General features: G+C 35.3%; 2 protein-coding genes across 2 annotated transcripts; both read left to right on the forward strand.

The window, feature by feature from the left end:
- Positions 1-2,921, forward strand: LOC113152016 (duodenase-1-like). Its single transcript, XM_026344913.1, has 5 exons — positions 1-235; positions 319-466; positions 1,736-1,871; positions 2,195-2,449; positions 2,567-2,921. The coding sequence occupies exons 1-5, from the start codon at positions 178-180 to the stop codon at positions 2,723-2,725; spliced, it is 756 nt and encodes a 251-aa protein (XP_026200698.1). The 5' UTR covers positions 1-177; the 3' UTR covers positions 2,726-2,921.
- Positions 2,922-8,352: 5,431 nt separating this feature from the next.
- Positions 8,353-11,221, forward strand: LOC113152549 (duodenase-1-like). The gene is made up of 5 exons (XM_026345857.1): positions 8,353-8,435; positions 8,529-8,676; positions 9,166-9,292; positions 10,615-10,869; positions 10,959-11,221. Exons 1-5 carry the CDS (start codon positions 8,378-8,380, stop codon positions 11,118-11,120), a joined length of 750 nt encoding a protein of 249 aa, XP_026201642.1. The 5' UTR covers positions 8,353-8,377; the 3' UTR covers positions 11,121-11,221.
- Positions 11,222-12,335: the final 1,114 nt, after the last annotated feature.

Consider the following 12,335-nt stretch of genomic DNA (forward strand, 5'->3'; position numbering starts at 1 on the left):
GATACCATATACAAACAAGATGACACAAAGATAAGTTGCTAGTTTGCATTGCATATAATCTGTGGTTAGAAGTCAAGATAGGACTGACGATAATCATACCTTTTAACAATGCAAACTGCTCTATAAAAGAGTCTACAAGACAACCCAAGAAGACACGTTTATTGTCTTCCCAGCATCATGCAGGTCCTGCAAAAAATTCTTCTTTTTCATGTTCTGACATGCCTGGGGCAGAATGGTATGAAAACATGAATGTGATTTTTATTTTTTATTCATTTGAGTGGACATTACCCTAATATTGAGTTTTACTTTTCTTTGCAGGACATGGGAGTGAAATCATTCATGGGGAAAAGGTCCCAGAGACTTCGATGCAGTATATGGTCTCAGTGCAGAACGACCAAGGTCATGTCTGTGGAGGATTTCTGGTCAGTGAAAACTTTGTGGTCACTGCAGCGCACTGTGGCGAAGTGTGAGTTATCTTTTGATTCATGTAGTAGTAATTCAATTTAAATGATTTTGTTAGATAAAACTACTTTTTAAAATAAGAAAATATATTTTTAAATTAATTTTATTATTGGCATTACCAGGAAGTAAGTTAGTACATAATTATTAGAATTACACTAGAATTTAACTGTCAACGTGTTGAATTACAACAGTACACAGTACGCACATGTGCCAAAGAATAACAATCTTGTGAAATCTGTCACGTACCTATACCTATCATGTGGCCCCGAAGAGCAATATCTAGAATACTAAATCATGTCACCATAAATCAGCAGGGCCCCACCATAGGCAACACCGTTTTCAGGCTCATCCAATGCTTTCAGAAAGATTGTTACGGAACTGTAGAAACTTTGTTTGTTTGTTTGTGAGACCTGAGTTGGACAAACATGGACTGAAGAGAAAATATATCGCATTACATGATTTTTTTTAATTAGCATATTTAGCATTGATACCAAGTGTTTAAAAGTGGAACTGCACTCCCAATTCATTATAGTGGATAGAGCTGTCTACCCCCACTGCTCCTACCAAGGCAATGCTCATAATCCACAATCATTTCATATTTATTTTATTCTGAAAAGTCTCTACTTGAACTGTTTAATTATTGTATAAAACTATCCCTATGACTAGCTTTGGTAAATTAAAGTCAGCTAACCTTAGCTAAAGCACAGCGCTTACCTGTTCTACAGAAAAATTACCAACTTACCAACAAATGTGCAGTAGGTAGGATCACACAGGTCTGAACATATATATACGATATAGCATTGCTGTCGTTTCAAACCATCGTTTCAACTTAGTATGTTTCTTTCATTTCTTATTACATTAACATGGTAATTTAGTTTTGTATAGTACTGTACCTTATTTTCTCAGGTTTAAAATGGCTTGCTTTTCTACCACATGCTGCTTTCATTTGCTACTTATTGTTTTAACAATCAGTCTCACGGGAAACACCGGACTAACAAGAAACAGCACATGATCCAGCAATTTGGCTCATGTAAACTTTGGGTGATCTGATACGTGTCCTATGTTTTTTGATATATCAAATTTTTAATGTTATTATTAACAAATATTAATATAAATATTTCATATTTATCTTTTGATGATAAATCCAAATGTATTCAGTGTACAGCAGACACATGCCAATTGGCCTTGTCATTCCAATAATTTTGTAGAGGACTGGATATTCTTTACAATTTTAGAAAATGCACTAACAGCCTCTTGATTTTGCCACATTCAGGGAAACTACACATGTTGTACTTGGCACTCACAATCTCAAGAATGCTGACGTAAAGAACTACAGGCTTATTGAAGAGAAATTCAAACCCAAAACCTATGAGAACATTGGAAAAGGTTCTGATATCATGCTCCTCAAAGTAAGTAAATATTCTCTGGTTTTTCTCGATGCATCATACATTTCTGTACTAATTTAATTGTATTAATTCTGTTAAAATCAATACAGTTCAATATTCAAAATAAAGTATTATTTACAACTTGGGTGTTTTTTAATTGCCAAAGTGCTATTGGCAGGGTAACCCCAACATCAAATAAAAATGCATACATAAAAATTTACAAAAACACAATATTCCATTATACATTCCAGCTTTTGTTGTAAACTTGAAGTAATCTATAAATGAAAAAAAGCATGTTATGAAATTGAGCATTGCCAGTCTTAAACTTTTACTTTCTTTGTGTTCAGTTGTCTACAAAAGCTGAAATAGACAACAGTGTACAAACAATTCAACTTCCAGAGACTGGAATGAACATGAAAGAAGGCCAACAGTGTCGCGTGGCTGGATGGGGTAAAACTTATACTCATGGCCACGTTACTAATGAGCTGAGAATGGCGTCTGTATCCGTCATCAGCCAAGAGGTCTGTAAATACAAATGGTCTGGTCTTCCTCCCAATGTCATCTGTGCAGGTGGATATGGTACAAATAAGGGATTCTGTCAGGTGGGTATTTGTTTTTTGTCAACTCATAGAAAATGTCAACTAATTCTTAATTGTTCTATAGAAGAGCTCTAAGACAATTTTATAAAATTATTTAAAAAAATGTAATTTTTTTCACAGGGGGATTCTGGTGGTCCTCTGGTGTGCAACGGGATAGCTGTTGGTGTTGTGTCTTTCAACAAGTACATGAACTGCAACTACCCGGATGTACCCAATGTCTACACTGAGATATCAAAATATGTTTACTGGATCAACAGCATCATCAAACATCAAGAGTAATCCTGCATTTGCTTTAGCATGCATTCAATTCAAGGTGGATGTATTGTAGTATCTTAGAGTACCCTGTGCAGTGTAACTGGAAAACAAAAAAAAAAAAAATTTAAGCACATCTTTTAATTTCTTTCTGTAACAATCTCAGAGAACCCAAAGTGTAATGAATTAAAACAATAAAGTGAATAAGAGCAATTAAAAGTGATTCCACACATTATTAATATTCTATATATCTAAGTAAACAAAACTAATTTTACTAAAACGATGCAGCTTAATTTTGTTACGTGAAAGTTTTCAATTTCAATTGTTTTTTTTTTTTTTTTTTTTTTCTTACACATTGTTCCCTGAAGGGGAAATTCACAACACACCAAAAGAGTCAAAGTGACATTAAAAGTTAAACAACAGAACTAAATATAATAGTACAAAAATACTGACAGGTGAGTTTATCCAGGTTACTTGAGTTTGTTGGAAGCAATGGAGACTGAAAAGTCACATGGCAGCAGGGCCTTGTTTGTCTGCTTATGAGCACTGAATTCTTTTAGACATGTCCAGTCGGGTCCATAATCAGGTCATCTGCCTCGACCGGTTTGGGTGAGTGGAATAAGGAGAGAGGAAAGAACAGCATCAAAAAACAACAACAAGCAGCAAAAACACTGGGCAGGTCAGTAGGGACAGTAACTTAAAAGACATAAAGTAAACAACATACAATGGTGGGGAGAGGAGAGGAGCTCAGTAGACTAAGTCTAGCAGCATAACTAATATGGTTCAAAGTAACCTAAGCCTTATAAAAAAGGAACATGGAGAAGTTGTCTGCCTCTCGTACCTGAAATGGGAGCCTGTTCGACATAGAAATCTCTTATTGTGTTCACCTACCTGTTCCTGCCCCAGCTGGTTCACCTCACACAGCTGATCAGCATTTAAGGATCACCTATCTTGTATTTATTCTCTATTGTGTTTCCTGTTAGTTTGCTAGTGTGTCTTCCTTGCTTCATTCTCCTGTTTGTCCTCTCCCTGACCACCAGCTCTTGTCCTAGTGGACTAGTTTTTCAGCACCACTGGGATGGGATGCTCCTAATTATATTAATATTCCTTTACGTGGAAGAAGGCGGTTATAGAGGTTTCTTTTATTTATTTTATTTATGAGGTAAAGGAAATTTGACCGATAGTGACCTCTACCAGGGCTGTTTCTGTACTATAATGTACTGTAAATCCTGACTGGTAACCTACATACAGGTTATTCCTGCACAGGTGGTCACATTATTGTTTTGAAACTTCAAAATGATGCCCATAGGTAAAAAAGACCTTCATTACACAGATCTCATCTCAATCCCTGTCAGTAAATTATTTCATAAGTGACCATCACCAGATTGCAGACATGCTGCCACTTGTAGTTTTTTTGTTTTTGTTTAGTTTATGTTTTGTCATGTTCTGTGTTTTATGTGGTGACATATGTAGCTGAATATATATTTGTTATAGGTCATCAGACATTTAAGACACATGCTACATTAAACTACAGTTGTAGCTCCTCCAGCAGCAATGCTACAGCCTGTGAATTCTCTTTAAAAATGTTCACCGGCTTCAATTATATGACCACTTCATTCCAGTACATGTACTGTACATCATAACGATGCCTGAGAAATAAATGTGAGTCATGTGTTATCTCTTACACTGAACAATGTTATCGGAGCCCTAGCTGTGGGTGTGTGTTTTTAGGATAATGGGCTTAGCTTAGGCTTGATTGGCAGAGTGTGAAAGAGGGGTGCGGTGAAACAATGGTGTCCAGTATTTTAAATTTAGACTGTAGTACCACTTTTAAGCTCTAGTTGTCAGTCTTACAGATACTTTGTGAAGTACCATGAGATTATTTGATTAGATACAGTCTAAAAAACTAGGTGTCTCTCTGTGTTTGTGCTCTCCTGCAGTAGAAAGATGATGGTTAACTGTGATACGGGAAACTTTGTTTCTGTGGTTTATTTCATTAGAGGGATGTGTCAACTTTTTCTACAAAGAAAAATCCTACAAATTACAAATTACAATTATACAAATACAAATTAAATTAATTTAAAGTTACATAGACAGAAGGTCGTATAAGATCCAAAAAGAGCAAACAAAAGATTAAAACTGTCATAAAAAGGGGAGAAAGTAAATGTGGAAATCTGTAACCACTCTGACATTTAGCTTCTAATGAATTGATGTTGTTGCAAATATTAAAGAGATAAAGTCTAAAAAGCTTAGACTCAAATGTAGATCATACTAAATCATACTAAGATGCAAAATTAAATGAAAGACCAAGAGATAAGTAATAGTAACTGACTGTGTTAAAGTCATCAGCTACTTTTACATCAGATAACTTAAAGTGTGTGTGCCAGACTGCTGAGACACCAAAATTACAAAGATACTATATTTATCCAAGTTATCACAAACTAAAACATTTCTTAGCGTCCAAATATGCAGATATCAAAATAAAATACATGGATAGCATCTCTTTGACATCACCAGGAAGACTGAGTATCTTGTCATCAAAATGTTAGTAGATAACCACAAATCTTGCAATCACTCACACTAAGTTAATGGCAAAGAAGCCTGTTAGGGTTGTTAGGTGTGTCCACCCTGGTATAGTTGTGAATGCAAGGCTTTGGTGAAACCAAACCTGGAGCATAAATTTGTGGGCTCCAACCAACTATCGTTAGGCTGAAGAAGCTACTTGGATGAGTGGTGAAAACGTTTAGCCAAACAAGAAGGAAGTCCAGTTGCCACGACTCAACTTCTAGATAATAATACAATGATAATCATAGTTTGCAACAAAGCAAACAGTCTGCACAAACGTTTGCTCCTTCTTGTTCTGACATGTTATGTACAAAATGGTATGATGCAAAAAACAGATTTTTTTTCTCCAGACAAATAATGGGACAATAAGCTAAATTTGAGTTTTAGTTATATCTGCAGGTCATAGGAGTGAAATCATTGATGGGGGAAAAAGTCCCAGAGAATTTGATGCTTTGTGGTCACTGCAGCGCACCGTGGCAACATGTGAATTACCTTTCGTTCTTATCCCATCCAGCTACAAGACATTGTTGGTTTTCTTTAATGTTCATTCCAGATTTTGGAAGTTGAATTGTTTGGACTCTGTTGTTCAGTGGAACCTTTCTAGACAACTAGAGACACACAGAAATTAAAAGTTCAAGATTGGTAATGACTAATTTCATAACATGCTTCTTTCCATGTGTTAGACTTCAGGTCTACAAACTATTTCTGGAACAGTATATTTTTTAGATATTTATACTGCCTTGAATATGTTTTAAATTCAACCTGAGTGCGTTTGAAAATATTTGACGACCAAAACAAATAAAGACATATATTTGCATACATGTCCATACTTTACTAAACATAAGTAAGAGAGAGACTTAAAAAATCCTCACATACTAGAAATTAAACTTTTTAAAATAAAAAAATAGGTGCACAGGTAAAAGGTACAGCAAAGAAAATGTCATAGTAATGTACAAAAATAAAAAAATATTATGCAAAGTATATAATAGTAACATGAAATTATGTTACACAAGTAACACAAGTAAAGCAAAGGTACAAGATACACTTCTTCCTGAGTACTTTAAATACTAACTTTACTTTTTACAACAGTTGTTATATATAACAATGGTGTTTATTTTAATACTTAAATGGATTTGTATTCATTTATCAATCATATGTAATAGTATAGCTGAATAGGGTAAGACTGAAACTCGTGGTCACGTTGTGGATGAGCTGGTGGCCATGTTGGTTAGTAACTCAATTCTGTGAGGTGGGTTTATTAAGTGTCTACACCAGCGTACCAAAATACCTTCACTGGATCAACAGAATCATCAAACACACAAAAGGGCTAAAAGTAAGAATTCTGCATTTGCTCAAGCATGCGCTCATTGTAGGGTGAATGTACCGTAGTGTCTCAGATTAGTCTTCCAGTTTGGCTGGAAAAATAAAAAAAACAATATTTCAAGCAGCATGTTGAATTTCTTCCTCAACAGATGATCAAGAGATGTTGAAGTGTTTTAAAATGTAATGAATAGAAGCAACAACAAAAATAAGAAAAAATAAGAGACTCTAAACAAATTCAACATGCAAACCCAAAACAGAAATGCCCTCGGATGACTTGTGGATTTAAACCCAGGTCCTTCTTGCTGTGATGTGACAGTGCTAACCACTATACCAATAGTGGTATAGTGATACTCTCTTCATTAATCTGATTATTGCAATAAAAGTCACTCAGTGAGTGATATGCAAACGAATATGTGTTTCTAATGACTTGATGTTGTTGAATATTATTTACAAATATAGATAAAATATATTATAGAGAAACAGATCACACACAAATGAAAACTAAAATGTAAAAGGAAATAAACGACTAAGAGAAGAATCATGCAACAGACATCAGGTACTGATCACATTATCTAGAGCATGTGTGTCCGGCAAAAAAAAAAAAAAAAACACAGCAAAATCACAAAGATACCATGTTCACCCAAGTTATCACAAACCAAAACATCAGTGTCCATACATGCAGACATCAAAATAAAGGCTTGAAATCTGCAGCTCACACCAGCAGGGAATCTGGAAACTGCAAGACTAAACAAATGGAGACAAATAATCCATAACACAGTAGAGTGGCATCACAGGTAATTAGTCGAATGCTCCTTGACAGGAAATGAGTCTTGTTTAAGAGTTGTTCTTTTTAATGCTGTGTCCATATTTTACTCTCACTCGTTACTTGAACAGTGAGAGTAAGATTGCCAGTTTGATCTGTCCATAGCTGTTAGTAAATGCAGCATTGACCCTTTCTCCCTAGAGAGCGGTGATCAAGCGAGCTAAACTGTGAATGAAGAGAGGGAGCAACATTAAGGAGAACACAGAAATTAATCAGGAATGAGACGTTTTAATAGTTGTTATATTCTTAAGCTGAAATAAGCATGACCACAGCTCAGCACAAGAAGATTTTCTTTGAATGCAAGTGGTGCACAGGCTCCATCCTGCTATCTGCTCTATAGAGGTGTGTGTATGAGCCTCAGGACGTGAAACTGGATGCATGTAATATTTATAATTGAAATCACTGAAGGATCACAGACAGTTTTTAAATATATTCATAAATGACGCCTGTTGCTGCTGTCAAATAATAGTCAAAGTGGTACATTGGCTGTGGTACAGTAATGTATTGGTTTCCAATACTGGTGCTGTGGTTAATCTGGTTTATTGAGAAAGAATTCAAAGAATTGTTTCATCAAACAAACCACAACAGCCAAAAGGTAACAGGTAAAAAGCATTCGAATCTGCTACTTTACTATTAATACGTTGTATATACAGTGAATGAGATGCGGAAGGTGCAGAATAAACTAACTCAAGAGTCTGAATGTGTCTTAAATTCTTTTATACTAAAAACATTGTACTTATTGTAACAGACTGTTGAATTTTTCTCCAACTGATCACATCTCCTGGATGTAGAGAAACTAGATACAAAACCATATGATGCAGAGATAGCACAAGTTTCAAACTTAACCTGTGCAAAGCTTGTGGTTGAAAGTCAAGATAAGGTTGATGATCATCATATAAAGGAAACAGCTCTATAAAAAGGTTTACTTCACAATCCTAAAAAGACTAAATCATTGTCTTGTCGGCACCATGAAGGCTCTGCACAAACTTCTGCTCCTTCTTGTTCTGACATGTCACGGACAAAATGGTATGGTGCAAAAAACACAAATATGTTCTTCTTCAGCCATTTGATGGGAAAAATTACCTAATATTGTATTTTGCTTATTGCTTATTTCTGCAGGACATGCCAGTAAAATTATTCATGGGCAAAAAGTCCCAGAGAACTTGATGCTGTATATGGTCTCAGTGCAGAACGACCAAGGTCATGTTTGTGGAGGATTTCTCATCCGTGAGAACTTCGTGCTCACTGCAGCGCACTGTGACGACAGGTGAGTTTTTGGTTAATAAATAAGTACAAATAAATGTCAATTAATTAAAATAAACTTATGATGTACAACTTTTTAAAAATATTTGTGTTATTTCTGTGTTGAATTTATTAAGTAACTTCTACATTTATTTAAATACTGAAAAAACGAGTCAAGTACTTTTGCTTTTTTACTTGTATATTGTAGTTGTTAGTATTACTCTGCTACAAAACTGCTTTGCATGATAGTTTTCTATTTTTGTTCACTACTAGGACATTTTCTTTGCTGTACTTTTTACCTGTGCATTTTATGTTTAGAGCACAAATGTAAAGGGATTTTTTTTATTTTAAAAAGTTTGGTTTCTAGTGTGTGAGGATTTTCAAGTGGCTCTCTGAGTAGTTAAGTAAAAGTGCATGTTTACTGAAGTATGGACATGTGTGCACATTTTCCTGCACTGCTTCTTTGCACAATATTATAAAAGTACTAAAAACCTGTGATTCATTCCTCACTCAGTAACCCTACCAGTGTTGTTCTCGGCACCCACAATCTCAAAGGGGCAGAAAAAACTGCTATTAAAGAGAAGTACAAACCCGATGCTTATGAGAGTGTTGGAAAAGGTTATGACATCATGCTCCTCAAAGTAAGTAAATATTCTCTGGTGTAATGATTAGTTTTTCTCATCAAACATTTTAAAACCCACTGACGATGAATTGAAAATATATACATGGCAGAGACGACGTAAGCTGGAAAGGGGGGGGGGGGGGGGTTCACAAATTTAGATAAATCTTGACTAGCCTGGAAAAACAGTTTAATGATATATAAAAAGCCCTCTGTAAAGCTAGAACCACATATTATTCTTCATTAATAGAAGCAAATAAGAACAACCCTGGGCTTGTTTTCAGCACTGTAGCCAGGCTGACAAAGAGTCAGAGCTCTGTCGAGCCTAGTATTCACTAAACTCTGAGTAGTAATGAGTTCATAAATTTCTTTACTAATAAAATTAAAACTATTAGAGAAAAATAGATCAGATCCTTCTCATAAATAGATTTGCATGTAAAACAGCTCTAGATTCATTGGTAATTTCCTTCTCTTAAATTCAGACAAGACATAGGTTATTTTGTTGGAGACATGATACAGTATGTAATTATTGTCTTACCCTAGATGACATACCATTGGCCTCACGTAATACTGTGAGGAAACTTCTACTTCATAGATAAAACAAGTAGAACTGCCATTTTTTAACTGGAGAATATTGATAAAATTAGAAGCATCCTGTCTCAAAGTGATGCTGAAAAACTAGTCCATGCATTTGTTACTTCCAGACTGGACTAATGTAATTCACTATTAATAGTTTGTCCCAATAACTCCTTAAAAAGCCTCCAGTGAATCCAAAAGAGAGTCCTGACTGGAATTAACAAGAAAGTATTAAATATTTCTCCTTAATTGTCTTCTCTCCATTGTCTCCCTGTAAAATCCAGAATAGAGTTTAAAACACTTCTCCTCACTTATGAAGCACTTAATAATCAAGCTCCATCATATCTCAAAGACCTCATAGCTCCATATTTTACAAGCGGAGACAATCTTTTTACATTTAAAAAGGCAACTAGGCTTAAAACATTCCTTTATTATAAATCTTATACGTAAAGATGGCTCAGGTGACTCTTCTGTTCTCTCCTCACCTCTCCTATCCTCTCATATATATTCGTTCTGTAAAATGTCTTAAGATGACTTCTGCTGTGATTTGGTGCTATACAAATACAATTGATGTGAAAATTGAATTGAATACAAGCCTAACCTAATGACGTGAGCTAAACATGTGCAACACATAGATATAAATGTCTAAAAAAAATAAAATACTGTTCCAGAAATTGTTTGTAGTCCTGAAGTCTAATACATGGAAAGAAGTATGTTATGAAATTAGTCATTATCAATCTTAAACTTTTAATTTCTGTGTGTCTCTAGTTGTCTAGGAAGGCTCCACTGAACAACAGAGTCCAAACAATTCAACTTCCAAAATCTGGAATGAACATTAAAGAAAACCAACAATGTCTTGTAGCTGGATGGGGTATGACTAAAACTCTTGGTCACGTTGAGAATGATCTGAGAATGGTGGATGTGTCGGTCATTGACCTGGACGTCTGTAAATACAAATGGCCTGGTCTTCCTGCTAATGTCATCTGTGCTGGTGGATATGGTACAAACAAAGGATTCTGTCAGGTGGGTTTATACTTATTGTCTATTCAGAGAAGTGATATAAGACTTTTTAATAAAAATAACCAATAAAAAATGATGTTTCTGTCTCACAGGGGGATTCTGGTGGTCCTCTGGTGTGCAATGGGAGAGCTGTTGGTGTTGTGTCTTTCAACAACTACATGAAGTGCGATTACCCAGATGTCCCAAACGTCTACACCGACGTATCAAGATACCTTCACTGGATCAACAGCATCATCAAACATACAACGGGCTAAAAGTAGAAATCTTAAGCTATGTTCTGCTTCAGCATGCATTTATTATAGGGTAGCTGTACTGTAGTGTCTCAGTTTACTCTTCTAGTGTGATTAAAAAATAAAAATAAAAATATTTCAAGCACCACTTTGAATTTCTTTCTTCAATAACCACAACAGAGGATCCAAAATGTTTTTAAGTGTGATGTATATAAGCAACAACAATATAACATTTTATAATATTATTAATATCTATCTTTGCCAAACAGAAAACATTCTGTCTGATTAATCAAGGACAGACGTGGAAACTTGAGGAGGTGAAGTTCCTCACAGACACCAGGTCTGATGACTATGCAGGTGAAGTAACGTAATAAATAATAATCAAGGGGATGACCAACCTGTGTTAACATTCATTGTAAAATTATCTCTGTCCTGACACACAAACATACAGTAGTCCACAACACTTTTTCTGTTCCCCCTGCAGACACATCTGACCAATAAGTGGAGAGAATGTTCCCATTTGAGTTCACTTGGATTTTTCTCAGTGTGAAAAGAAACTGAACCAAGAGGAATCCGCTCCAAGTTAAAAAACTCATCCACTGATTCAGACCAAAGCAAACGCACTAAGGTGTGAAAGAAAACTAAGTCATGCTGCTTTACACTGAGACTTCCAGAGGACCTCTCTTGATGCACTTAGCTCCTCTCCTTATTTATATGCCAACACTACATGTCATAAACTTGCGTGTTGGGTCTCTTTCTTTCAGTAGTTGTGCTTCTTCTTCTTCTCTCTATGTAGATTTCCAATCTGTAATTACTACCAACCTCACCAGTATTTTGTCTGTTGCTCTTCTTTTCTCTCTCTGTTCTTGATATATGATATAGGAAACTTTGATTTTGTGGTTTCTTTAGTTTGCTGCAGAATTCAAAGAAATGGTTTGATGGGATGTGTCCAGTTCTTCTACAAAGACAAATCTGAAATCTAGGTTCTTCACTATTTTTATGTGAGTAATAAAACTACAAGCTAACAGAGACAGAAGGTCAGAGAAGATCCAAAAAGATGAAAAATAAAAACAATATAAAAATAGAAACTGAAATGCAAAATTTAATTAAAGAAGAAGACAAGAGTCATGTAACAGACTGTGTAAAAGTCATCAGCTACTTTTACATCAGATAATTTCAAGTGTGTGGCAGGCTGCTGAGACAGCAAACCACACACAGAGATACAACATTCACTTTGCA

The sequence above is a fragment of the Anabas testudineus genome, chromosome 4 (genome assembly GCF_900324465.2).
Source record: "Anabas testudineus chromosome 4, fAnaTes1.2, whole genome shotgun sequence".
NCBI classification, from domain to species: domain Eukaryota; kingdom Metazoa; phylum Chordata; class Actinopteri; order Anabantiformes; family Anabantidae; genus Anabas; species Anabas testudineus.

What these genes read in the sequence shown, in the direction of transcription:
- LOC113152016 (XM_026344913.1), top strand. Translation starts at nt 178, where the DNA reads ATGCAGGTCCTGCAAAAAATTCTTCTTTTTCATGTTCTGACATGCCTG. An exon ending in CTGATATCATGCTCCTCAAA is followed by an intron (nt 1,872 to 2,194) that starts GTAAGTAAATAT and finishes CTTTGTGTTCAG; the next exon opens with TTGTCTACAAAAGCTGAAAT. An exon ending in CAAATAAGGGATTCTGTCAG is followed by an intron (nt 2,450 to 2,566) that starts GTGGGTATTTGT and finishes TTTTTTTCACAG; the next exon opens with GGGGATTCTGGTGGTCCTCT.
- LOC113152549 (XM_026345857.1), top strand. Translation starts at nt 8,378, where the DNA reads ATGAAGGCTCTGCACAAACTTCTGCTCCTTCTTGTTCTGACATGTCAC. An exon ending in GACATGTCACGGACAAAATG is followed by an intron (nt 8,436 to 8,528) that starts GTATGGTGCAAA and finishes TTATTTCTGCAG; the next exon opens with GACATGCCAGTAAAATTATT. An exon ending in GCAGCGCACTGTGACGACAG is followed by an intron (nt 8,677 to 9,165) that starts GTGAGTTTTTGG and finishes TTCCTCACTCAG; the next exon opens with TAACCCTACCAGTGTTGTTC.